The 26389-nt window shown below is 39.8% G+C and overlaps 1 protein-coding gene across 1 annotated transcript; it reads left to right on the top strand.

The window, feature by feature from the left end:
- Positions 1-2221: 2221 nt before the first annotated feature.
- GPI (glucose-6-phosphate isomerase) lies at positions 2222-25670 on the top strand. The gene is made up of 18 exons (XM_075101385.1): positions 2222-2470; positions 7392-7482; positions 8422-8490; positions 11298-11417; positions 13336-13419; positions 13512-13658; positions 15407-15478; positions 16447-16491; positions 17338-17391; positions 18321-18381; positions 20090-20133; positions 20370-20522; positions 20881-21010; positions 21385-21461; positions 22781-22909; positions 23438-23513; positions 23600-23666; positions 25228-25670. The coding sequence occupies exons 1-18, from the start codon at positions 2352-2354 to the stop codon at positions 25349-25351; spliced, it is 1662 nt and encodes a 553-aa protein (XP_074957486.1). The 5' UTR covers positions 2222-2351; the 3' UTR covers positions 25352-25670.
- The last annotated feature ends 719 nt before the right edge of the window (positions 25671-26389 follow it).

The following is a 26389-nucleotide window of genomic DNA, read 5'->3' as shown; positions in this document are numbered from 1 at the left end:
GCTGATAGGAGAGAAACTCATGAAAAATGTATGTAAGTGATTCCTGGATTTGGTAGGGATGTGGTGAGACCACTTGATGAAATCCCATTTGCCCTGATTTGAGAAAAATCAGACAGGTGAGTTGGAAGCATTTCATGGCTGACTGTCAAATGCTACCAGTAAGGTTAACATTTTAAAAAGGATATTTGTTTTCTCCTTATGAATAATAGGAGATATTTATTAAGCCACAGGACTTTACATCCTGGGCTACAGCATGACTATGAACAGGAGTCTAGGACTATTCATTCGTATTCATTCATTATTTGAGGGTGCCAGAGCAGGGGCACAGGCTGCCCAGAGAGGCTGTGGAGTCCCTTCCCTGGGGACATTCAAAACCTGCCTGGACGTGTTCTGTGCCCCCTGCTCTGAGTGTGCCTGCTCAAGCAGGGGGGTTGGACGAGATGATCTCCAGAGGTCCCTGCCAACCCCTACCATTTAACGATTCTGTGATTACTGAGGGTTTTATCCTAAAGGCCTTGAAAAGGAAGCAAAATGTGTAAAGTTTACAAAGCAGCGTGCATGATGGCCTAAGTGGCTTCTTAAAGACCTACTGGGCACTTGCATGCTTCTTTGTGGAATCAACTCCATAGTCCAATTGTTACTTGTCATTTCATTTTCCTTCCTTACATGAAGGTATGCTGGGAATCACACACGCTAGTAAATGGTCAGGTAGATTCAGGCAGCATAAAAGAAGCAGCTCTGCCTTGGAGAAATTGCCGAATCTATGATTGGCAGGGATGACTGTTGCCTCCAGAATGTAAAAACAATGAAAACGTATCAAGTGATTAAGATTTATTTTGCTGAAGAAAAAGGCTTTGGCCTATTAAACAGTCATTTTACGTCTGAAAAAGCAAACCTTAGAAACAAGCAAGTGTGAGGTAAGGAAGGACCTTCTTTGGACAGTCTAATGTCACTATACTAGAGGTACACATTTGCTAATATAATTATGGATCAATTAAGAATTATTTTTGTTTTGCAGCAAGGAAAAGATGCTGATTCTGCTGCTTAAGACTTGGGCTGGTATTTTAATGATCTGAGTCAAGTTCATGCTCTGTGACTCTGATTTAGGCCCAGATCCATAAAGGGGCTTAGGTGCTTAAAATATGACTTCAATGGGATTTATTCACCTGAGTCGTAGAGTGCAATCTCTGGAATTTGACATACTCCTTTACATGCCCATGTTTAAACAACATTCTGCTTTATGCCTAGAACAGCCTTTTTTCCCCCTGAAGAACAGCACAGCTGCTCGCCTGCCTGCCCTGGCCTGCCTTTGCAGTGAGTGTGCCATGGCCAGGGAGCGGGCCTGGCAGCACAGGCGTCCAGCCCCAGCACCGCAGCTCAGGCGTGTAAGCTCCTTATGTAATAGCTGGGGGGAGGCCGAGGTTTTCAGAGCACAAACCAGAGCAGCCAACGTGTCTTGTGTCGTTCAGGGGCCATCCGAAGCAGCGGGTAGATGATGCTGGCAAAAAGGGTGGGCACCCCTTGGTGGGGTTAGATGTCTAGTACAGGTTTTGGGTGCTGGCAAAAAGGGCAGGCACCCCTTGGTGGGGTTAGATGTCTAGCACAGGTTTTGGGGTGGCATTGATGCCAGGCTGGGGTCCAGAGCCACATCCCTATGTTGAGGCCTGGTGCTGGGACCACAGAGCAAGCGGTGCTCCCCTCACCAGCTCCCCCAGCCCTTCATCCTCCTCAGCTGGGCTGTGTCACGCAGGACCAGGCCGTGGGGCCGACCCATGGATAAAAATAACCCCCAAAGGAACGTTATTTTTAACCTGGTCAACTCCCTATGCACCTACACGAGCAGCGGCCCTGACACCACCACGGCGGCTGCCCGCTGGGGCAGGCTTTCTTCTGCCAAGGACAACCTGGGCGGGGGGCGAGCAGGGCCCGCCGAATGCTGCGCCTCCCTCCGGTGCCCCGAGACGGCGAAACCACTCCTCCCTCAGGACGGGATTTACAGCCGGGGTGCGCTGCGCGGCCCCGAGGGCTGTCGGCCCCTCCGCGGGGGCCGCTAGCGCTGCCCGCCGTTGCAAACGCTGCGGGCCTCAACGCGGGCAGCCCTGACCCCCGCCGCCTCCCCCTCACGGCGACCCCCGGGCGCGCCAGCCACTCCTCCCCCCCGCGCTGGCACGGAAGGGAGGGAACCCTAGCGCCCCGCAGGGCGGCCCGCAAAGGGGAGGGGGGCCGGGGCGGGGCCGGCGGCGGGAGGCCGAGTCGCCGCTATAAAAGCGGAGGCGGCAGCGGCGGTTCTGCTTGCCGTGTTCGTTTGTCCGCTGTAGCTGTGTGAGTCTCATCCCTCCCCGGCTGCTAACATGGCGCTCTCCGGTGACCCCCATTTCAAGAAGCTGGTGGAGTGGCACAAGGCGAACTCCCCCAAGCTCGTCCTGCGGCAGCTGTTCGAGGCCGATAAGGATCGCTTCCAGAAGTTAAGGTGAGGCTGGGCAGCCCCCGCCAGCCATCTATCTGTCCCTCCCCTGCGGCTGCTCGGGGCAGCCGCCGCCCCTGCCCTCTCCGGTAACCGCTGCGGCCCGCCGGGCCCTCGGGCTGCCGGCATGCCGGGCACTTCCGCGTGCGAGGCCCAGGGCAGTGCGGGGCTGGCTTCCTCCTTCTTCCCACCTTCCCTCCCTCGGATGGGCGCCGCCGGGAGCCGGGGCCTCGCCGCGGCGGGCGGGCGGGATGCGCCCTCCCGCCAGGGGCCGCGTTGTCCACCGGGGGCGCGGGCAGAGCCCCGCGTCGCCCCCCTCCGCCACCTCCTGCCCGTACCGGGCCCGGCGCGGGGGGCTTCGCGCACACACGCGGCTTCTCGGCTACCCGCCGCTCCCGCCGGCGTGCGGAGGGGCTGGGGTAGGGCGGCTGAAGCCGCGCCGTGCTCCTGGGAGCGTGGGGGACGGGCGGTGGGGGGGCGCTCCTTGGCAGCCCCCGAGGAGGGCGGCCGTGCGCGCTTGTCCTTGACTCAGCCTTGCAGCAGGGTACGTGCCGGGAAGCACAGCGTAGGGCTGCGGCTCGCACAGCGGCATTGTGGGTCCTTCGCTTCTCAGCCTCTCGCACCCTCGTGCTTAGTCATGATAAGCCGCGAGATAAGTCCGCGAGGAGCCACCCGCCCGGTGCCCCTACCTGGCAGCAGTACGGCCCTGCATACGCCTGCCCTGGGGTGGGGGATGTTTGGCAGGTGTAGCCCTCCCTTGCCTCATGCCTTCCATGTTACAGAAAATGCATTGCAACATATTTTTCCCAGAGGAGGAAGTAAGAAGTGGGAGCAGTATGATATCGTTCAGTGGTTTCATCCTGTAAAGTGGGGTTGATGTCTTCTGTATGCCGGAGACTGTGCTGAGAAGTCGTGTGGTGACATTGTTGTATTATACCAGCAATCTGAAAAGCCTAATACTACATAGATGCATCCCTGATTTACGTTTTAAAGTGAGCCTGGGTGATATAGATTTGGTGAGCTTCTGCTCTCGAGTGTTAAGATAAGACTTGTTGCACATATCAAGCTTTTCATTAGCTTCTTGAGGGGAAGTGACTTTCCTTTTGAGCTCATTAGTTACTACTTAAAGTTTAGTTAAACATTGCATATGAAGTCCTGCATACCACTAGAGTTAAAATGCCATTTTTATTGATGGAAAAGGTATGCTGTATTTTTGGAGTATTGACTTCATCTGGCTCTTTTAAGAGGACTTCTTATACTGTTAAAGAACCTATATTAATATGACTTTATACAAATCTATTAGCTCTTTTCTAATAGAGCTAGTTCTGGTTGTAAGTTTCCTTATCTCCAGTATATCCCAAGAAACTGAATTTGATAACACTTGGAACAAAGGAAACCTGAAGCGAACTAGCTAGATAACCTCTTGATTATACCTTTTGATTTTCTTTTAGGTTCCTTCCTGAGTGGCTTAAGCAAGTACTCTTATTAGGGATGGCGCTGCATCTTAATCTCATTGGCTGTTGCTTTAATATCTATCCAAGCTACATTAACTGTAAAATACACTCTCTCAATCTCAAATAATTTGTACTTAATTGGCCTTGTGAATGTGTAATATACTTGAACTTTTGAGTGTTACAGTGTCATTGTGTAGTTAACCAAAGAGAAGATATTTGACAACTGTTGTTTCATGCAGGCATACTCATCTCTAACATGTTTTTTCCATGCTGAAAGTAGTCAGTGTGTCTCCTAGAATGTGTTTTATCAGATTTTTGTAAAATGTTCTGCACCATGGTTATCTGTTTCAAATACCTGTCCAACTTAATGTCATTTTGTGCTGCCTATAAGAACAGGAAAGAGTTGAGGTGTTTTTAAGCTTACTTAATGTATCTTAATCCTTTGTTTTCATTATTTCAGACCTGTTTCCTGATACACTAACACATTCTAGACTACCAGGAGAGCTTTCTCATAGAAAATACAATTGCAGAACTGACAGCCTGGGTTAATTTGACAGATCTGCTTGCATACTTCACATGGATTGCTGTTTTATGAGCCAGATCAGCAGGATGGTGGTAGTTAACATCTGTTGAAATCCTTAGCAGTTTGCAGGTTTGGCCACAAGATCCTCTCTGTAGTTAGCACCTTTTTCCTCATGTGAAATTAATCTTTTTGAATACATTTCAGTTAGTTCTGCTAGGTATTATTATAAAGATAATTTGCTATCTCTCTTCCTTTAGAAGGAAAAGAGAAACTTACACCCATGTAGAAGTGCTTCCTGATACTGGTTCTGGAGAAATTTCAGACTGGTGTGAATAATTTATAATCTGAGTATTTAATCTCTGAGCCACGAGTATCTATGTAATGTTATTGTAAGAACCTTAGACTCACCGATTCTGTCCTGCAGAATACAGATGGGAGGTACTTTCTTCCTTTTGTACTTTCTTGTCCTCTTTGACACCCAAATGTAAGGTCTGGTAGGAACAATGGGTGGTTCATTAGAAAAACTCTACTAGTTTTGAAGGGTTAGAACTAATAGGATGCAGCCAGCATGAAAATCAGCAGATAATAGATACCTGGATGCTGATTAAGGTACCCTTGATGCAGATGGCTAGAGCAAGATACAAAGCACTAGTATTACACTCCTGCTAGTTGGCTTGTCCATTATGAAGGATCAGAAAGAGCCTCAAATCTAAATGGAAGACATGCTATCAGGGAATCTGTGTAGTAATAAGTTTAGGGGTTGCATGCAGCTTCTTTAGTTTGTGCTTAGATGGGAGATAAAAATCATTCTGAGATGCTGCAGGTGACCTTCTGATTAAGGGCTGCATCACTTAAATGTGATGTGGCTTACGTGACAAGGCTCTTGTTCTACCTGGATAGTGCGGCTGTTTGCTGCACTGCAGAATGGGTAGTGTAGCAGAATGCGGTTGAGCTGCAGGGTTTTGGGCCTCTGTTTAAATAAAAGGTGGATCTCTTGGCTTAAGGGTTTAAGAGGAGATTACATGGCATGCTCTGTGTTCCACCTTGTGTGTGGAAGTTAGATCTGGTAGCCATTGCTTGCTTGGTTTTTTTTGCATGAAACGTCTTGGGATGTCATCTTTCTGCAGTTTCTTCAAATGAGTAGTGATTTGAATCCAGCCAGAATTTCATGCGATTCTTTATCCTCTAGGTCTAGTGAGATCGATATTTTTTTAAACTCATATAAGTAAAATAACAGTGAATTGTAGAAGTAAGACATGCTAGCTAAACATAAAGAAAAGATTGTAAGGATTTTATGTTCATGGAGTAGAACACTATATTAAACTATAGCTTAGAGACGTAGTACCCTTAAAACTTTTAAGTGAAGAAATATTAGTATACTCATGGCCTTGCTGTATCATTAGTAAAATGTGTTCAAATCTGAGACTTGTCTGTAAATAGATTGCATCAACACCCAAATACAAAGACTTGCAGGATTTGTTCGTATTTTTCTTGTGTTGTATCAATAAATAGCAAGTTTGCCAGTGAGAGGTAGCAGTCCTTCCCTTAGCTAGCCATATTCCAGGTATCCATGTGCTTGATAGTCAGGCTTTCAGGATTACTTGTTTGCAGCCCACTGAAGAGAAGAGTGATTAATAGTATTGATACAGTTTTTCCTTACTTGCCTTGTTTTTTCACCTACAGAAGAAACACTCTTCTAAGACTGTGGTTGAAGACAACTCCCTTTCCTTATTTAGTGTCTCTTGTATTTTAAGACCAGAAAAACGACATGTTACTCTGTTTTTCCTCAAGTTAATGAAACCACCCAGATGTCTAGGCCTTGCTGAGTACTACTGTTTGCAAGTTCAGCTCCATCCTTCCTTTGCAGAATCTTGCCTGCTCTGTTATATCTATTCAGAATATCAGTTATGCCATGGTTTGTCCCACATATGTCTCTGGCATATGGGGTCACTAAAGTAACAGTGCATATTTCTGTGCTTAAATATTGGGAAAGAAAAAGCAGGGGAGATAATTAACAATGCAGAAACATTGAGAGTTTAGATGCATGCAATTTCCTGTGGCTTGTGAGAATAAGATATAGAAGGCCTACTGAATTACTGACAGAACTTTGATTCTTCATTTTAGAGTAAATGTGTACATTTGGCTGTAAATTAGTGCAAAGAAGACATGGGTAGAAACCTGCTGTAAAGAACTAGAGGGACTGTAGAACTTCTTACATAGATACAAGGCTAGTAAATACAAACAGGCTCACGTGATTTCTATTGGACTACCATTTCTGTGTTTCATCTCAGGTATAAACCCAAAAGTGCTTTTATGTTGAAGCATTAGGCTGTAGCTTTCAGATAAGGATTAGTTATATAATTTGGAGACTTCCACTGAGTCAGCGAGGACAGTGAGACTACACCATGCACAAATGGGGTTTAATTCTGCATAGTAGTTGACAGAATGTTTCTGTACATGAAGTTGTATAGATTTTCAAATCAGGCTTGTTCAAGTCTCCATACAAAAGAATGACTATATTTGTTGAAAGGACCAGTAGGAAGACAGTTTAATTTTTTAGCAGCAAAAGAATGTGCAAGCTTTTTACCTATGATATATTGGTGAAAAGCTAATAATTGCTAGAGAATGCTAGTGGCTCAGTGAAAATAGAAAGTGATTGTCCAACTGTGCATTAAATATACTTCATTGTGTTTGGACTTTCACAAGCAGAAAGTGGACACTACAATTTAGCCTGTTGAAAACCATGGTCTTCAATTAAAACAATACACTAGTAAGTAATTTTATGAAACTTGTGTGGCAAATCAGTCCCTTAGGTCACCTTACTAAGTTAGTATAATTAGGATTCAAATTATTTTGTAATCTTTGTAATCTGTAGAGGAGTTATCATTGTCTTGCTTAAAACAGTCACTCTTCAGGAATGTGCAACTAAACAACCTGTTTGTTTTGACAGCTTGACTCTGAACTCTGATCATGGGGATATTTTACTGGATTATTCGAAGAACCTTGTTACAGAAGAAGTGATGAAAATGCTGATGGAACTGGTGACTCTTTATTTGGTTTATTAATTCAACATTTTTTGTTGAAAAAAGTTAACTTCTAGCTGCAGCTGATTTTTCTAGCATTGCTCATATACATTTAGCTCTGAACTTGAGACCATCAAAGTTAAAAGGCATGTGTTTACAAGACTTGCACTTGAGCACTGTTCAAAGTCTAGCATTGTCCTTTAGCCCCAAGGTACAAGGCCATTTTTCAATGTGGAGATCTGTATTTTGTGCTCATTGAAAAGATTTCTGTCTGTGTAACAGACCAGGTGGCATATGGCACTGTTATTGAGGCCTGCAGTAAAATGAGAGACTCATTTAAAGTTGTAAGAGAAGGCTATGTCTTCTATACCTGCAATTGAAACAATACTTTGTATGTCATGCAGTCTTAGTTTTGAGATCCATTTACAGTTGTATGTATTTTAAGAAAGAAGTTTGTGTCATTAACTTCAACTTAGCATGGTGTTCATATTTATAACCCTTACTCAATTGAACTTTGGTTCAGCCAAAGGCTTAGCCCAGATAGGACACAGATTTTTGAAAAAGTGAAGAACTGTGAAAAATAGCCATAGCAAAATCACTTTTGCTACTCTTCAGTTTTTTAAAAAAAATCTAAGCTGGTACAAAGAATCATTAATGAGTCCTGTAGCAGTATGACGAGGTGAAACTGAGTAATTAAGATGGATTCCTTGCATCTTGGTCATTCAGCACATGTTACTGTGTAACCTCTTAAGGAAATAAACAGCTTGCATAAAAATACTTGCTTTAAAACAGGAGAATCCATTTTTAAGCTAGAATCTAGTGGGTCTTTTAATCTAGTATCATAACTTTTGTTTCACTGTCTTGTGGTAAATGTTCCCACTGCAATATAGCTGGACCTTTGTAGTGCATGCTGACTTCCTACTATTTTTAAGAGGAATCAATTTTTACATTCTGCAGGCAAAGTCAAGAGGTGTGGAAAGTGCCAGAGAGCGCATGTTCAGTGGAGAGAAGATCAACTTCACCGAGGTGAGGCTATTTCTGTCCATGGTTCTTCCCCTTCAGTTGTGCCTATATATTTTGGATGTTCATGCATCTGTGTAAGAGAAGTCTTGAAAAAACTTACTCTAATTGCTACTCTGAAATGCTGAGTGGTTGTAATGTTTGCACTACTGACATGAGAAATTCTTACACCTCTGTCAAAAAGACAGAAGAAAATGTGTGTAAATAAAACCATTCAATCTTTCCTTCAATGCACACCTTTGGTTTTTTAGAGATTTTGGTTCATCTCTTCCCTCATTTGTATGGAGCAGAGTATTGCATTCCAGGTATCCCTTGTGTGCTTTTGCCAAGCGTCAGTGTTCATAAAGCTTAGTAAACTGCCTACAAAGTTTTAGTGAGGACTGTGTAAGACTCTCTGGTTTGGTTGTTAATGCAACTTATGTTTGACAGTAGAGACTATAAACCGTCTAGGGAAATTAGCCACCTATTTCAGTAAGAGGATGAGTATCTTCCTCTTTTTGTAGATCTGTACGTTGTAATTACAGTTAAATCTTCACTAAGATATACAGCAAACATACTGTACCTTTTTTCTGAAATTAAAAATAGAATGAAAACTGGAAATGCAACAGGATAGTGTGACTTATTAGTCTACCTTAAACATACTCCATAGCTTTAAATATTAGAGGTAAATTCAGAGAAATCAGTATTTCCTTTGACTTATTGACTGATTTAGCTGTTGCACAAGCTGTTTGCTTAAAATAACACAGTAGTTGGACATTGTATTGATTGTGAATGCTACATGTTTGTAAAAGTGCATAGACAGAAACAGAAATGGCTGTTCTTCTTTCTGTATTAATGCCTTCAATTCACAGATGTAATTCTAGCTAGTGAAAAAAGGAAGCAGGGAGAGAGAGTGATAAGCTTAAATCTACCTGGTGGATTGTTTTTGCAGATATTGCCTATCACTAGCTTCATGTAACACAAATTATTACAGGGTTAGGCCAACTCTGATTCTGTGTTATGGAGTTACTCTTCGTTGTCTTCATGAGAGCAAACGTAGCAGTTGAAGTGTTCTCAGAAGGACGCAATTTTCACAGAAAGCACTTAAACACAATATTAAACTGTGTTTGGCCTCTGCTGCTAGCTCCCTATTTTGCTACTGTCTTGATATGGCAACTTTATGTAGCAATTACCTGCGCGATGAGTCTAGAAACATGTTTTTCATTATCAAGCTGTTTCTCATTTACAGTCAGAAGTTGTCTTGGAATTAGATTTGGTTTGTTTAATTTTTTCTGTTTGTAAAGAATATTGAATCAAGTTGTGTTGGGTCTGGAATGTGAGCATGTGGACAATGTGAAATGGTCATGAGACCTTAAAACAGGATGCTGTCAAGCAGCATGACTGAATAAACCTAAAGACAGAAGGGAGCTGCTTAATGACAAGAACTGACTTGTTCAGATTTAGAACATTTTTTAGCTATTTATCTTAAATACTTAAGACTTGTCTTTATTTGGTGCTGCAGGCATTGGCTGCATGATGTGTGCTTATGTGGAAGTTCTTTATAGTGCACCCAAGTGTGTCATTGCTAGGTGTTTGTCCCAGATGAGTTAAAACTTGCAACTTGATATGGCACAAAGGCAGTGCATTACAAGCTAACTTGTATCTGACCATGCATTATGGGGACAGTCTTCGTAGCCCACCTGATATGTAGAAAATACTTCTGTTTAACAGTAGACATCAGGTCAAATATGACTACTTCTCTTGATTAAAACAAAGCTTCCCTCAAGCCTGAGAGTGAGCAGTATCTATCAAACAATACTATTCCATGGCTGTGTTGCAAAAAAAAATTGCCTCTGTTCACCCCAAATTTAAGTGGGTACACTTTGATAATTAGCAACTGAAAGAGTGTTTTTGTATTCCAAGTCAGTAACCACAAACTCTTGAATTACCATTTGGTATTTAAATCATAACTTGGCAGTTCATATTGCCTGTGTCTCTGTCTCACAATGCCTCTCATTGTAGCGAGGAACAATGAGGTAGAGCAGACTAGTTTTTTAATTTGGTCTTTAGTATTGACTAACTCCTTCATTCTAGATTAAAGCTGTTAAGCTCCTGAACAGGCAAATAACAGGCTGGATTTCAATTCTTTGAGTTGTGGAGAATTAATATAATATGGTGCATACTAACAGAGTTTTTTCCTCATAACACAACTACCACCTACATATTTGGTGTGCACTAGTCAGGGAACATTTACTTGTAGGCAGTGGATACAATAATGTTGCTATTGTAATCCTTTTTTGTCAAATGCTTAAATACTTATTTGTCTCTTCCTCTATGAAATGGACTACTCAGGATAACTGAGAAAATGCCAGAAAATAACTTTGTTATTTTCTATTTCACTATTTCATTAGTGAAATTTCATTAATTGTCATTAATAGGAAACAACTTCATCCTTGTATACCTGAAGCGTGCTGAAGTAATTAAGATCACTGAGTACTGCATATTGCTGAATTTTGAACCTCAATAATTAAATGCTTTTCAAGGGATTTTGAGCTTTCTTTTCACAGTGAAGTAATAAGCTATTTGTTTACTTTGCATATTACATGCTTTTGTAAGACATCTGCACTGATTATGTGAAGTGAGAGGATGATTTAGGTAACTGGTAATGAGTGTGTGTGTATACACATACACACACGAACTACTGCTCTACCAATTCCAGTTAATCTAAATGATTATTAAGTCTTGAAGATTGTACTACCTTCTGGATGAGACACTTGAGGCCTCTGGGTATAATTTGGAAATAGCTTCATCAATTTTTTCCCTTCTTGTTTCAGAATCGAGCTGTGCTTCATATTGCTCTGAGAAATCGTTCCAATGTGCCAATACTTGTAGATGGGAAGGATGTTGTTCCGGAAGTAAACAGAGTGTTGGACAAAATGAAACACTTCTGTCAGGTATAAAGTACCACTGTAGCTTATTTTTCATATATTTGTTCTGTACCCAGCCAGGTTTCTATATGTGTATTGTGAAGCATTGATTGTAGGCTGGTTCACATGAATTATTGTGTCCTTCTCTGAGGTTTGTAATAGTACTGGTGCAAGTGTGGAGTTGGAGCTTTTTTTAGTATGATTCAGTCTTCTCTCTCTGTTCCCAAGTGGATTTTTCTTTAAGACATTCTCTAGATCTTGCTCTTTTAGCAATAATCTTGCGTTTACTTCAGGAGTCTTGTAAATCATTAAGTACCATTCAAATATTGCCTTATTTCTTGCTAGTTTTTCAACTACTTGACTCTATCAAGTAGAAGCTGCCTCTTAAAATTTGTGTAAAATCAGGAGAGGTAGAAGCTCCCAGCTCACTTGCAATTTGATTATGCTCTACAGTACAGCAGTTAACCATTATCTTCAAATATCATTAATTGTTCTTTGTTTCTATAAGTCTTTAAAATGTAGGTGTCTGTCAGATGAGTTGAGGAAATGCTCTGAAGAACTTCATAGAGATTCTAATAAAGTCAGATTTATGTGCGATAAAACTAATCAGTAAAAGCTCACCAAATAGTTTTAGTGCACTTTAAACATGGCTGTGAGGACCTGGACTTGCTTGATTGCTATTGTAAGTGTCATCCAGGTGGTAGTGGCCAGTATCGCTGCCAACTCATACTTGTTAACCTATACAAAATGAGCCTGGATTATGTCCAGCTCCTAATGGATAAATGCCAAAACCACAATAACTGACACTAATTGGTCTGAACTAGTTTATTCAGGTAATGTAAGAAGTGAATGGCCACAGAAATTCAATGATTTGTTTTTCACTGTAGAGTTTTTAGCTGATTAAGATTTTTGGTAGTGAAGAACAAGAGTTTTCACTGGTGCTACCCTCTTTATTGCTAGATGGTTTCAATCATCAGAGCCTGTGAATATTACTTTCTATGCAGATGTGTCTTCCCTGCAAAATAAAAATCATGTTAAGCAGTTCCTTTGGAAAGATTAACGAAGGATGTTTATTTGAGTTAACTCACTTAGGTGGGATTTTAAAACAATGGCCACATCACCTACTGGCTGCGGGAATGGTGTATACTAGAAGTGGATTTTCCTTTTGGAAAAACAAAAAGCTTTAACTTAAACATCTGTAGGGAAGAAGAGCAACTATCAGCACAACTTTGTAGAAAAACTGCTTTAGAATTGTAGAATGTATGTAGAAATGTACACAATTAGTTTTTGTGACTGGAACAAAATTCAACACAGTGTTTTGATATTACTCAATGATTGTAATTTTGTCAGAACTCTCAGTAACTGTTAAAACAACAAGACTAGAGCAGAAATCTATGTGCTGTTAAGGTGAAGCCCAGAAATAAATCTTAATACAAAACATATGTCAAATAGAAAAGCATTTTGAATGTTTGGTTTGCCAATAAATATATATCTCCATGGCTTTATACATATTTTAATGGCTTCCAGTTTAGTTAGTGAAGGTACTTCTAATTAAAGATACTTATAGAACTCCTTCAGGTTTAAGTATTTGCCACAAATAGTTTAATGACCAAATTTTTTTCCTTTTTAGCTTGAAATATCTGGCCTTTACCAACATTGTTGTAAATGCTATAGCGGCCCACACAGAAGGGGAGTTTGATCTTGCAATGTGTTTTTAGATATGTCCATTAGACTTCTAATGCTTAATGAAGTGTCATCTTAGACACAACCAAATGTCTAGCTAAGAAGGTAGCTTTGAGTGTAGGCTTTAAAGTCTAGAAGCTTGAAAGTTGTCTTTGGAGACCTTCTACAACAATGCCTTAAAACACAGCATATTTCCAGTGTTAGAATCACTAACTTTAGTGTAAGTATAAAATAGTCATTGCTATTTTTTTTTTCCCCACAGAGAGTCCGTAGTGGTGAATGGAAAGGCTACACTGGAAAGGCAATCACTGATGTTGTCAATATTGGGATTGGTGGCTCTGACTTGGTAAGCTCCTGACTTCTATACATCTTCTACATCTTTTTCTGTGTGTACATGCTTGCGATTAAGATAAAAATCTAATTGTTGCTTCTATCCAGGGCCCTCTGATGGTAACTGAAGCCCTGAAACCATATTCCAAGGGAGGTCCTCGTGTTTGGTTTGTATCCAACATTGATGGTACTCATATAGCCAAAACCCTGGCTGAGCTTAAACCAGACACTACGCTCTTCATCATTGCGTCAAAGGTATGTCTAATACAAGCACGGGGGTGTGACGTTCTCTGACTGTAAAGGATTCAGTCAGAATAGAGATCTGTCCACAGGAAGAACTAGTTCAGGGACTTCTAAGGTGGACTGTTTCTAAAAAGGCCTGTTGTAGTTCATCCTAAACTTGCAGTACACGCCTGTGTTGCTACCGAAATACTTACGTATCCATAAGTCAAATGCTGAAAATGACTTAAGCTAAAGAAGTAAGACACATGAGCAATGTCATGTTGTCTATGGCTTATTTCTCAGTCAACACAAGCTGAAGCTTCATTCGCAAAAGTTTATTTTACTGTACTTCTCTGTGGGTGGAATATAGGGTCCTATGTAGTTATTCGAAATTCAAGATCTTGTCTCATTCTGTACTTCTATTTAAGGTTGCTTTTGGTCCTTTATCTTAAATATGGTATTACTGTTAACAGTGTTCTCTGTTTTGCATTAATGAATTGCATGTAGTTTGGGAATCTTCATTCTGTGTTAGGGTAGTAACAAAATATCTTTACGTAAATAACTTAAATGCTGAGTTCTTTGAGCACTATACTTTGAGCTTCTTTACTTACAAAAAGGTAAAGATAGTATGTTGGTAGTTTATAAGATGGCACTTACTTCCAAATACAGACTTAATAGCTGCCTTTTTTAAGTCTTGCTTTGCTAATAACTTATTCTGTAGACATAATTGCTAGCTGCCATCTTCCTTTTGAGGAATGCTTCTGTCTTAGAGGAAACTGATGAAGACAAACTTCATAGTTATGTAACTTGCGTTGCCTTCATCTGTAAAGCACAGTAGAAACTTTTTGCTCTTGAAGACAGAATCTGCAACAAATGAACATGTGTGTAATGCTGGTCATGCTCTACGGTGGTGCTCATTATCTTATCTTGGCAATATTGCAGCTGAGCAACAACTTCTGGAGTAACAAGGAAATTTCACAAAGTAATATTAATGGTCACTTTGAATAATTGAGTTCAAGGATCACGGTTCAAAGGCTTAGAAGACTGCCAAATTGAAAGAGTAACTTCCATTTCTGTTTGCCAGACTGTAGTTCGATAATTGGATATATTTGGAAGAGGATGAATGGCATTTTTTGTTTTCCATAATAGGCTTGTGTTTTGTAATGAAATATTTCTGGAGATGGATGAGAGTAGGTTGAATCTAGTGTTCATCCTTAAAGCTAAATTTTGATGGCTGAGTAAATCAGAATGGTTGTAGATATTTGCAAAACTGCATGACTGAACTTCTGTGCACACTTCATGAAGCAGGAAAACATTTTCCTCTAATCAGCAAAACAAAATTATGGTAAGAGTCTTAGCAGAAATGAATGTTCCTATATGAAAAATTAGGAATTGGAGAAGAAGAGGACAATCCAGCTAGGTTATCCTGTTTTGATGCTCAGTTAGTTCTTATTAGTTGAATGGTAAAACTTCATATTTAGTAAAAGACTAAAGTAGAAAATCTTAGTCTTAAGATTTTGCATAACATTTTCAGGGAGGGAAGGTAAGAAATGGGGAATAATTACTCCAGTTCCAGGTATATGCTAGTTGAAAACTAGATAGGTAAATCTAGCAACACTAATCTTAACTGGATTGATAAGCTTGTTTTTTTCTGAAATCTGGCAGCAGCTGTCTATTATGAATTTTTTAGAATCTCTGCTCTGATTATCTGGAATATATGATGTTTAGCAGCCTGAATTTAAGTACAATGTTTTCATACTTCCTTGTTTTATGATGTGCAGACTTTCACCACCCAAGAAACTATCACCAACGCAGAAACGGCTAAAGAGTGGTTCTTACATGCTGCTCATGATGTAAGTCTAATATATTTAGGTTACATAACAGAATGCAACAGCATTTCGTTGTGCAGCTTCTCCCTGGTCATTCTATCTGCTTTGGAGCAGAGCCAATAGCTACCCAAACATAAGCTGTATAGCTCAGCAAATGCTGTACATGTAACATTTCAATACTAGTTAGTTAGTGGTAGGCTGTTATGTCCAATCAAAGTGGTAAAACCACTAGTTTTTCATTATAAATGGTTGTCATGCATTGTTCCCCAAAATCCTGCCTGTTAAGTAATATTGTAGCATTTACCTTAGAGCTGGCTAATAATTTGGTGAAACTACTGTCATGGAAATCCTTCCAATTCTTGGCAAATCTTTAAAAGCTAGAGATGAAGCTGTGGCTGGAGTGATATACTGACACTTCTGTGGCAGATGGCTGTGCTACGAATAGAGACCTTGTATTTGGCTCATTCTCTCCTATTTCTAACATTTAGAAGGAAAAAGCAGATACTGCCTGCTCAGGTTAAGATGGTGTTTATCGTGTTCCGGTCAGGGTAGCTGTACTTAGTTTGAAAGCTGGGCTTAAATTCCTTGTTACACTACTGTTGCAGATAGCTCATCTTTGTTCGCCAGAATGCTTATTGAAAGACCAAATTCTAAATCTGGAGCTTGATGTATCAGTTGTGCCAGTTGTCTTGAACTTTTGTTAGTGTTGTTAGTGTTGTTCTGAACTGATAACATACACTTAAGGAAACAGTGTGCTGCCCTAAGTAGTGACTGCTTCCAGAGGACTTAATGAGAATATTATCAGAATATTACCTTCAGACAGTTATGCTGCCAAATCCCGTGTTGAATGTGAATAACTTAAAGTTGATAACACAAAAATAATTTGATAGTCAACAGTATTTTGTTTGAGTGTAAATGGTAACAGATCAGCTTTGACCAGAAAGCAAAATAATTAGCATTCTAGATCTAACAATCTCTTTATTTTTATTAAGCCTTCAGCTGTGGCCAAGCATTTTGTTGCCTTGTCTACCAATGGTGTAAGTATAATGAATCAATTTTATTTTTTCTGTGTACCTTTAAGATAGCCTCATTTTAAAATCCAATCAGGAAGCCTATCTTTTAAGACACTATTACTTGAATACCAATAGTTAGCCTTTCTCTTGAAAGGAAACGTATTTTCTTCTGCTGAAAATAATTGAAACCCTTCTGAATTAACAAACTGTAGCAAGATTGGACCTTTGTTATAGGTTTGTGCCTTTTCTGCTAGAGCTTTAAATCTGAAATCAAGATCTTATACTTGAAATGACTGTCTGGTTATTAATGAATGTTACCTGTAATTGGTTAAGCATGTGTGCATGCAGTTACGTGAACAAATGCTACTCTTCTAGACTCCTCAAGTGCGTGTTGAAGTGATGCAGGTAGCTTGTGTGAATAATCTGTGGCATATGATGAGCATAATGTACTCTGATGTGGTGTTTCGTGCAAAAGTATGAATTAGAAAGACCAATAGCAACTAGAAAAGGCTCTGCAATAATTGAGAGGCTGTCCACACCACAGTATGTAAGTTCCTTTGTTCCATTCTGGTTCTGTTAAACGTAAACTGAATGTCAGTCCAACTCTTAATTATATTGCCACTTAGGCTGATCAGAAAATGAGTGTATGTCATTGATTTTTTTTATCTGAGACTGCTGAATAGTGATAGTGATCTCTGGAAATGAAGGTATACTTTTTTCTGATGGATGTTATGTATTTTTAAAATAGAGGATGTAATCGGGGAATTGTGTATTTAATAGGTACCCAACTTGTGGTTTTTATTTGCTAGACATAAAGCTTTTTAAGAATATTGGTTTTACTTAGTGTTCTTGCATGCTTTTTTATTCTAGCCTAAAGTTAAAGACTTTGGAATTGACCCAGAGAACATGTTTGAGTTTTGGGATGTAAGTAGATGTGTCATGTTGTGTGGTAGGTGTTAACTGTCAGAATAATCTAACTTGCTTCAAAAAAAATATTAACTAGATGTCAGGAAACTGCCAAACCCCCTAAATTATAGCAGTTGTATTCTCTGTACTGAAACATCTGAAGACTTGTAACTAAAGGCAAATTGAGAATGTGTCAGGCAAGCAAAACAATCTTGTCTCTTGGCCATTCCATTAAAATCCTGCAGAAGAAAAGCCTTCTATATTCTTGGCTGTCTGATCAGCTGTTGGGTAACAGGAGATACAAGTCTTAGCTTATTCCTCTATGTAAGTAGTTATTATAAGCTGTGACATTTGACTGTTGGGGTCTACTGTATATAATCTGGGCCTGTAAAGGTCAAACACCAGAAACAGGAGCCTAATTTGATACTTTCTAGCAGATGCATATTTTAAGTATACTGCCCTTAGTCTTGGCCCTTATACTTAATCAGAAAGAGGTTGGTTGGACTCATTGACTATGTGCCTGACAAACTAGATTTTAAAGTTGCTGTTTAGAAATTATCTAGAGCATTACCTTTCCCCAGACTGTTGTAATCTTGCTGAAGCAGGCTTTACCTATAGAGGAGTGATACTAGGAAAACAGTTAATACAAGCTGCAAATCTAGTATTTGGATGTGAATTGGAATCATTAAGGGGTCTGCTTCAACAGATATATAAACAGGACAAGTGGGGTAACTTTAAAGTCTCAAAATATCCATAATTAAGGATTCATTAATGTAGCCCCCTTGTGCAGGTTCCCTTGACCATGCCATATAATGAATTATCACCAGAAAGAATATTGATTTTGCTGAAAATAGTTTAAACACATGTTGCTATTTCCTAATAATTTGAATAAGCTTGAATTTATAAGCCTTGCATGTTTCCTGTCTAAACCTATCTCTTGTTTTCAGTGGGTTGGTGGCCGCTACTCCCTCTGGTCTGCCATTGGTCTCTCAATTGCCCTGCATATTGGTAGGTATTCCTATGATGTAACAATGCCAAGAATTAATCTGTTTGCTTCAGGAATATAACTATGGAATGCATTAACAGTAGTGGATGGTGGATCAGATTTGGGGCAAATATTTTACCCAACCTACTCCAACTAGTTGGATGCTTGTGCTAAAAATCAATCTGTAATGCAATGGAAATGTTGAGATTTTAGTACTGTAAATGTAGTTTTGGGAATTAACCATACTTAGCTTCAAATAGTTGAATTGTATCTCTTTAGTCCCTTGTATAGCCATGGCTTTACATAAATCAGGCACTTGTGTCTGTGTTGAAAATTAGACCTCACAACTGACATTCCTGAACTATTTAAGAGTAGGGTATTTAGTTTCTGTGAGTACATAAGCACTAAACAGCAAAATCTGATGTCTTCAGTCCTTTATGATATATTTAGCATTGGTAACTACTTCCTTCTCCCATTACTTCCTTTTGTCCCCAGTTCTTCTTGGCCATAGGGCCTAGATACAGGAATGCTGTTTCTACCTGCAGTTGATTGTGGAGCATAGACCCTCGAAATTGATCCCCACCTACTTGTATTGTTACAGGATAGCATTGACACTTCTGATGCAGGTGGAGAGCACACAGTGAATGTCAAAGAGTTCTAAGAACTGCTGTTCCTTGGTGAGCAGGCTGTTCACCAGCCTTGCATTTGTTGCCTCATGACTTCTTTCAGATATTTAAAGTCTGAAACCATAATGTCATTTATTTTTCTAACTAAAAGCTGAAATTTGCTTAGACTGAGATTACAAGAAAAACACTGGTTTTGGTGTTTTTGGAATGATATGAATAGGAGTTGTCATGTATAGAAAAACCTATGTGATCAGCAAAATAAACTTCAGTGAGGCACTTACTGTTTTGTCTGCAATAAAGTGATCATCTCTGCTGTCAGACAGATCTGGTCTGTCTTCTTTTAGAAGATCTGGTGCTGACTGCTGACATGTCAGTCTATCTGCAATTCTTGCTTTTACATCCTTCATCTCCCAAAGCTGGCTTCTGACCATAGGCAGAGCTGCTGCTTTGATTGCTGAACACTTCACCACCACCTCAATTTTTCTGTGTAAGAATCTGGATTTCTGGCTTTGCAGGGAAGCATGGTATTAGTTAAACTACTCATTAGTGAAAATGAATAGGGATTTAAATACCCTAATTATAGAGCAAAGAAAAATCAGGTGAATTGCTAAGAGGACAGGGAAGTGGGGGGAACCTTTGTCTTTGAGAAGACCTTATTACAGTTGTTTCTCCTCAGACCAATGGAGAAATCCCTGCAGTAGTAGCCTTGCCCTGTTTTTTAGAGGGATGTCTCTCCCACTGTAGCAAAGTGACTACATGTTCGTACTTGCTGAAAACTATGTAGCCTTTAACACAGCCTGGTTTTAAAGCCTCTGTTTTACTTCCAGTTGCTCTTTCTGCCTGAATGGGGATTTTGGGCAAAGGTTTTTGAAGTGCGTTACATGAAGTTGGGCTTGCTCTGAAGTCCAGGCTGTAATCATAACTAAATATATCTGGCTTATGGGATGCAAATTTATGGAGAAGTCAAAGTGCCACTTTAAACTCTATTAGTAGTTGCAAGCCTTGTTGCATACAAGGAATCTCAACTGTTTTATGGTTGTCTCTACAAGAAAAATCAAGTTTGAGTTGTAATAGTAAATACAAACTAACTTTTTTCTCATGTTAGGTTTTGACAACTTTGAGAGCCTGCTTGCAGGAGCCCACTGGATGGTGAGTGTGGGATGCCTATTTCAGATTTGCTCCTCTTAACAGAGTTCTTAGTAAGATAACTGAAGGCAGGTTGGTTTCTAGAGTTCAGCTCCCTATGTCCTCTCAATGTTTCTAAAATGACTGCTTGGGAAGCTCTCCAGCTCTCCCTGGATCAAAACAGTAAAAATAGTTAAAGAGTTGGGAGGGATGACGATTGCTTCATCAAAAGTGTAATTCTTTTCCTTTGTGTGACATAGGATAATCACTTCCACACTGCCCCACTGGAGAAGAACATGCCTGTTCTGCTGGCCATGTTAGGGGTCTGGTATATAAACTGCTATGGATGTGAAACCCATGCCCTTCTGCCCTATGACCAATACATGCACCGCTTTGCTGCCTACTTCCAGCAGGTAAGGCTCACACAGAGTAAATGTTTCAAGAGGCAAATATGTAGATATGCTTCTGTCCTGGTTCTAGAACCTGAATGCGTGTTTTTAGATTAAAATTGCAGTCACTTAAATTCATGTAATCAAGGGCCCAGAGAGACTGGTGCCAAGATTGATAGCAGCTTATTTGGTCAGTTAATTTAAGAGATTTTTTTCCCTCGGACCTCCATTATCTTGGTGTCCATAAATTAAGCAGCTATATTCCTGATACTTACGAAATTTCCATAAATGAGCAGCACTCATAGTTGAAGTATGTGTGGAAACTTCTACTGATACTGAGTGGTTCTGCAAGAGAGGTGATTCTGCCCTTCCCTTCTTTCAGGGTGATATGGAATCTAATGGTAAATACATTACCAAGAAAGGCTCTCGTGTGGACTACAGTACTGGCCCTATTGTGTGGGGAGAGCCTGGCACCAACGGGCAGCATGCTTTTTACCAGCTCATTCATCAAGGTAAACTGAAACTATTCAATACCTTGTTTAGGAATTAAATTCTGAACGGCTACAAAGCTGGAAGAGTCTGAAGAATTGACACTGCTTTAGGGGTTGGGCTCTTTTCTAACCTAGCATCACATTACTATAGTGCTTTAAATTAGTGGCTTTAGAAGGCTACAAGATGTGGGTTTTAACTCTACAGTAAGGTGTGACAACTAAAGCTGAAACTACTGAGCTGTATTGTTACTTCCCACTGCTGTTAATAAAAAAAGGCTTTTTTAAAAAAATCTTTTTAAAGTGGCTGAGTCTTCCAATAACTCTGAAAATGTGGTGAGAATTGAAGATATTCTAAGATTTTCCTGTTGCAGGGTTAACATAGCTTTTTCTTATAGGAACTCGCATGATTCCCTGTGACTTTCTGATCCCAGTCCAGACCCAGCATCCAATCAGAAGTGGCTTGCATCACAAGGTAACAAGTTCTTTGCCAGGGCATCCATATTTTCTTATGGCTGAAGGCATTGAACCTTACTCAGTATTGCAGTGTGTGAAACTTCTAAATACCCTTTTGAAACTATACACATAGGCTCCGTGAATATCCACAATAGGTTTGAAAATATCCAAATGATAATTCCATATTATATGTAATACAGTGGTATTTTTGTTCTTGAAGAAAATGCAGCCACAGTTCTTGAGGCAGATCAATGGTGTGGCATGTTGGCCTACAGAGGCTGGAAAGAGTTGAGCAGTTAAGTATTTGGAGAGAAAATTCTTTGTAGGAATTGTAAGGAATGTAATTCTTGCAGAGTAGGAAGAAGCAAATTCTCAGATCTGACGAAAACTTTCTTAAGAGGTGCTGTTGTGAGTCTTGAACCCTAGGACAAAATTTACTGAGTATGCTAGCATGGCTAGGGTGATAGCCTTTACACATAGATATTTTTTAACCAGTTCAATATTTTTAGTTTAATGTGTCAGCTAGCTAAGGATTTTCAGTGAATTATGTCTAACAATTTTAAGTTCCATAGGTGGAAACATGTCCAGGTCTACTACTTACTGCATACTTCAGAAAAAGATGTTTTCTCACTAAATTTCAATCTTGTCCTGATTTCAGATTAAAAGTGCTATTAAATTGTGTAATAATTTTTTGTTGAGTTAACACCAAGGACAGGTGAAAGTTTTAGAAGGTGACTTTGCAAAAGAAGGAGAGAAAAGGTTTCATTTGACTGTAGATATAGGAAGAGTTTCTTCAGTGTGATGGGTAGGACAAAACCACACGTGAATTTGCAGACTAACATTAGGCAGGGAATAGAAAACTGAAAACTTCTACTGTATTGGTAGGGATTGGTATATGGTATGCTATGAGGATTTTCCTTGATATAGATTAAGTATATCTTGGTTACCTTTGACCAGTCTTTGCACCTGGCTTTCCATGCATATGGTGCAGCATAGGTTAGAAGTATAGACAATAACAGGTGAAAAGGGGGGTGTGAAATCATGGCTCTTTAGTTCTCACCGGGAGGCTTGCTGTCAGTTTCAGCAGGGGCAGGATTCTTCAAAACAGTTCTGGTTGTCTTTGGATACATGCACTATTAAAATAGTAATCAAGCCTCCTGGCACTCTGAGGTAAAAAGCAATAGTGGGCATTATACAGTTTAAAGCTACTGCACATTCTACTGCCATAGTCTTAAAAACAAGAGTTGTAACTCTAAACTAGGTCTTGGTCTAGATTCAATCACTGTTTCAGTTAAGGAAACAGTAGCTTGTGTTGATGTTTTTATTTCTACCTGCTAGATCCTTTTGGCCAACTTCCTTGCTCAGACTGAGGCCTTGATGAAAGGAAAGACTGCTGATGAAGCTCGTAAGGAGCTTCAAGCAGCAGGACTGAGTGGAGATGCTCTGGAGAAACTTCTTCCCCATAAGGTAAACAGGCTTGGGCAATTGACAGCTTTCCTCTAGTTAGATACTGTGGTGAAAGCATTGTGTTGGTCTGCTTGATGAAGTTTGCTGATGAGGCAGTGCCCTCCAGTGACTGTCAAGTGCTACTGTCTTGACAGCCATGAAGGTTGTCTTATAGATTCTACCTTGTCAGGTCTAGTGGAGCAGTCTAGGAATGGCACTCCTAAAGCATGCTGATCTGGAAGTCTTCTGAGGCATTTCAGAAAAGATTAGTTTATTGCTGCCCCGGGATACTGATTTGTATTTTATCTGTTCATGTAGCCCATAGTAGCCAGTAATAGTGCTTGGAGATAATGTTTTGGCATTGTTTGTAATGAAATATGAAAATGATACTATTTTCTGACGGAAGTTGTTAGCCTTTAAAGCTTTCAGGATTTGTATTTGCTGCTAATACAAATCATCCAATGTGGGCTATAAGGAAAATAGAAACTTCCAGTTTCTGATGTGAGTTTTAAAGCATGGTAGGTGACAATGTAACTCTTCTTTTGAAAGGTCTTTGAGGGAAATCGCCCAACCAATTCCATTGTGTTTACAAAACTCAACCCATTCACTCTGGGAGCCATCATTGGTAAGTAAATAAATCTTTCATCTGTGAATGTATGTTAAGACTTTCTGATAAAGTTCATTGATAAATTTCTTTTTTTCTGCTTATAGCCATGTATGAGCACAAGATATTTGTTCAAGGAGTTGTCTGGGATATTAACAGTTATGACCAGTGGGGGTAAGTATCTTTGATCTGTTTCTTGTGTACTTATAGACTGTGGTGTTCCTTAATCTGTCATGACATAGAAAAGGCAATGGAAAAAATGTGTGTTATAATTAAATTATTACAGGATAGTTTCAACTGAAAACAGATTTTTCTGGGGACAAGTCACCATGTATCCTTGTTCAGCTATGCATAATAGCTGACTTGTCGTTAGCTGAAGTTCTATCTACCTTTGTTTTAGTTTGATTTTTAAAAAAATACTATGAATGCAGAAAGGAGGCGCAGTAATAATGCATAAAATAGTCAAGCAGGCTGAACTCATGCTCTAAGAATTAGAAAGGGAAAATAATTTCCCTTCTAGAAGGGAAAAAATAATTATTTTACCTCTAGAAACATTTAGTAGGCAGTTTGAATGACATCTGTTAAGTAAGTCTGACCACCTCTTAATTTTCCTGTACTGGAGATACAAGAACATTCTTGCCAGATGTCTTCATATATAGGAGCTCTGGGTCTAATGCAGGCTGCACCTGTGACCAAGGTCTGTGGTAGAGCTCCATGTGGCGAACAGCAGCTTCACAAGGAGTTTGTCACTTAAAAATGGAAGACTTAATCAGGAGCTAATCAGATTCTTCTAATCAGTAGTAATATTAACTGTACAACATACTATATGAAGACTTATGCAGGAAAAAGTGTGATTGGGAAATGAGTAAGACTTTTCAGGTGAAACCTGCCTATGCTGTGAGGGGTTATTTGGAAGAGAAAGTTTGCTCTACAGGCTTAGAATAGCAGTTAACACTAAGCTGTCGTCTTAAAGGCTGAAGAAAGGATAGGTCTTTCTTTGTATACATTTTCTTAGACCTATGTTACCACAGTAAATTCTTTAACTAAAAAATAGTAGTAGAAACTGAAAATGGAAGACTAATAAAAGCCAATGTCTGCCATAAACTCTGAAGTCAGGCATGGGATTAGGAGTAAGTATGGATTTTACTGCAACACATCAAATTCTGGAATGGCATCCAAACCTGTGGAATGTTGGGATGCTGTAGAACCAGCCTTTTCGTGCAGCTGTTGGAATATCCTAGATTCTTACTCTGTCTGTGGCTGTAATTCCTGGATAACATGCTGTAGAGTTGGGGAGGGCTTCCAGGCCTCCAGTTCAGCTGTTGTTTATTGTCTTGGTGTTGCAAATAAGTGTTCTGAGGGATGTCATGTTCAACAGTGAGCAGTAGCAAGCTGAATATGTTCTACATTGGGGCGGGCTGCATAATACAAACAAGTACTGAAGGGGAAAAGGCTTTGCTTAACTTTTGAAACAAAACTTTCTCTTTTTAGACATACTGTAATTCGAGAGATGTCCAGCTAAATAGCTGTGACAACTGCAGTTGTTTATGAACGGCACTGGGTTGAATAATATTAACTTCATTAGTAATTTGTGAAGGGAAAAACATTCATCAATGTTCACTGTAAAGTTAGTTTTTACTGGTACCTATTTTTAATATCAGTGGCTTATAGTAAATCCTGTAAATTGTTAGCGCTAATGATGTTTTTCTTCTTTCTCCTGCTTTTATAAATGCAGAGTTGAGCTTGGAAAACAACTTGCCAAGAAAATTGAGCCTGAACTGGAGTCAGATGCTCCAGTGACATCTCATGATAGCTCAACAAATGGGCTTATCAATTTCATCAAAAAACACAGAGCCTGAAATGAAAGATTTGGAGGACACCGACAATCTAATCACCGAATACCCAAATCTGTTGTAGTTGTGCTTTTTTTAGCCACTTCTAACAAAAATAGCACTTTACAGATGTAGCTTCTTCACTTGTTGCAGTAATCTTGTTGCGTCAAGTGTTGCAAATGAAAATAGTTTTGTGAAACCCAGGTATTGTATAGTTGCTTTCTATTTTTGTGGCTGTTAATCTGTAAAGTGCAGCTGGTATGTTCCTCAGTTCTTATCCCTCAACTTCCTTAAAGATGATCACATACTGATACTAGAAAATAAAATGTATGATGGATGAGTAAAATTTCTTCTTCGGTATCTTTAAAGTGCAGACCTAGTAACATTTGCCTCAATGACTCTGTAAGGTCCTCTGCAACCAAGTAAACTGAATGCTTTTTTGGACTGGTTCTGCTGTAAGCTGGAAACTAGAATGTGTTCAGAGAATGTAATCTGCAGCTGTAGATTTTTCATACTGCATGCTTTGATGCATTTGAGCAAGATACAATTTTTTTAATGCTACTGTGAAAAGGAAAGTTTGGTAAAAGATCTCTTGATTCCTCCATAAGCTATGGAAGCCCCATGTAGACAGCTATCCAAAAAGGAAGAAAGTTCCTGGAATGACAGTGATATCTTTATTTTCCAGTTTTCAAGAATTCGTAAAGCATAAACTTGGTATCACTTGCAGAAGAAATGTATTTTTGATATTCTCCAGAGGCAGTTTCTCTCACTCTTAAATCAGCATCACTGCTGCAACAAGAAGAATTAATAGAGAACAACTTATCTATTTGAAAGCAAGTTGCTTATATCCTCTCTCATTCCCTGCCACTGTTAACCCCTCTCTGTTAGCAGACTGGCATGCTGTGGCTATTGTTCTGTAACACCTTAAATAAAGGTAAGACACAAGCTTTGAAAGGAAAAATTAGATGTTACCTGTGGTTCTCATGCCCTGAAAGCTTCACGACAAATGCTACTGTGGCTTCCAAGTCTGAGCTTGTAACTCAGTGCATGTTTGCTGCACAGATT

This window comes from Phalacrocorax aristotelis, chromosome 8 (assembly GCF_949628215.1).
Source record: "Phalacrocorax aristotelis chromosome 8, bGulAri2.1, whole genome shotgun sequence".
In the NCBI taxonomy this organism is placed as follows: Eukaryota; Metazoa; Chordata; class Aves; order Suliformes; family Phalacrocoracidae; genus Phalacrocorax; species Phalacrocorax aristotelis.
Note: the sequence above shows the minus strand (reverse complement) of the source record. Positions and strands in the feature narration are given on the sequence as shown.

Bases quoted from the DNA above. Each gene is read 5' to 3' on its own strand.
- GPI (XM_075101385.1), top strand. From the start codon at position 2,352: ATGGCGCTCTCCGGTGACCCCCATTTCAAGAAGCTGGTGGAGTGGCAC. The intron at 8,491-11,297 runs GTGAGGCTATTT...TTCTTGTTTCAG, and splicing joins AGAAGATCAACTTCACCGAG to AATCGAGCTGTGCTTCATAT. The intron at 20,523-20,880 runs GTAAGGCTCACA...CCCTTCTTTCAG, and splicing joins TTGCTGCCTACTTCCAGCAG to GGTGATATGGAATCTAATGG.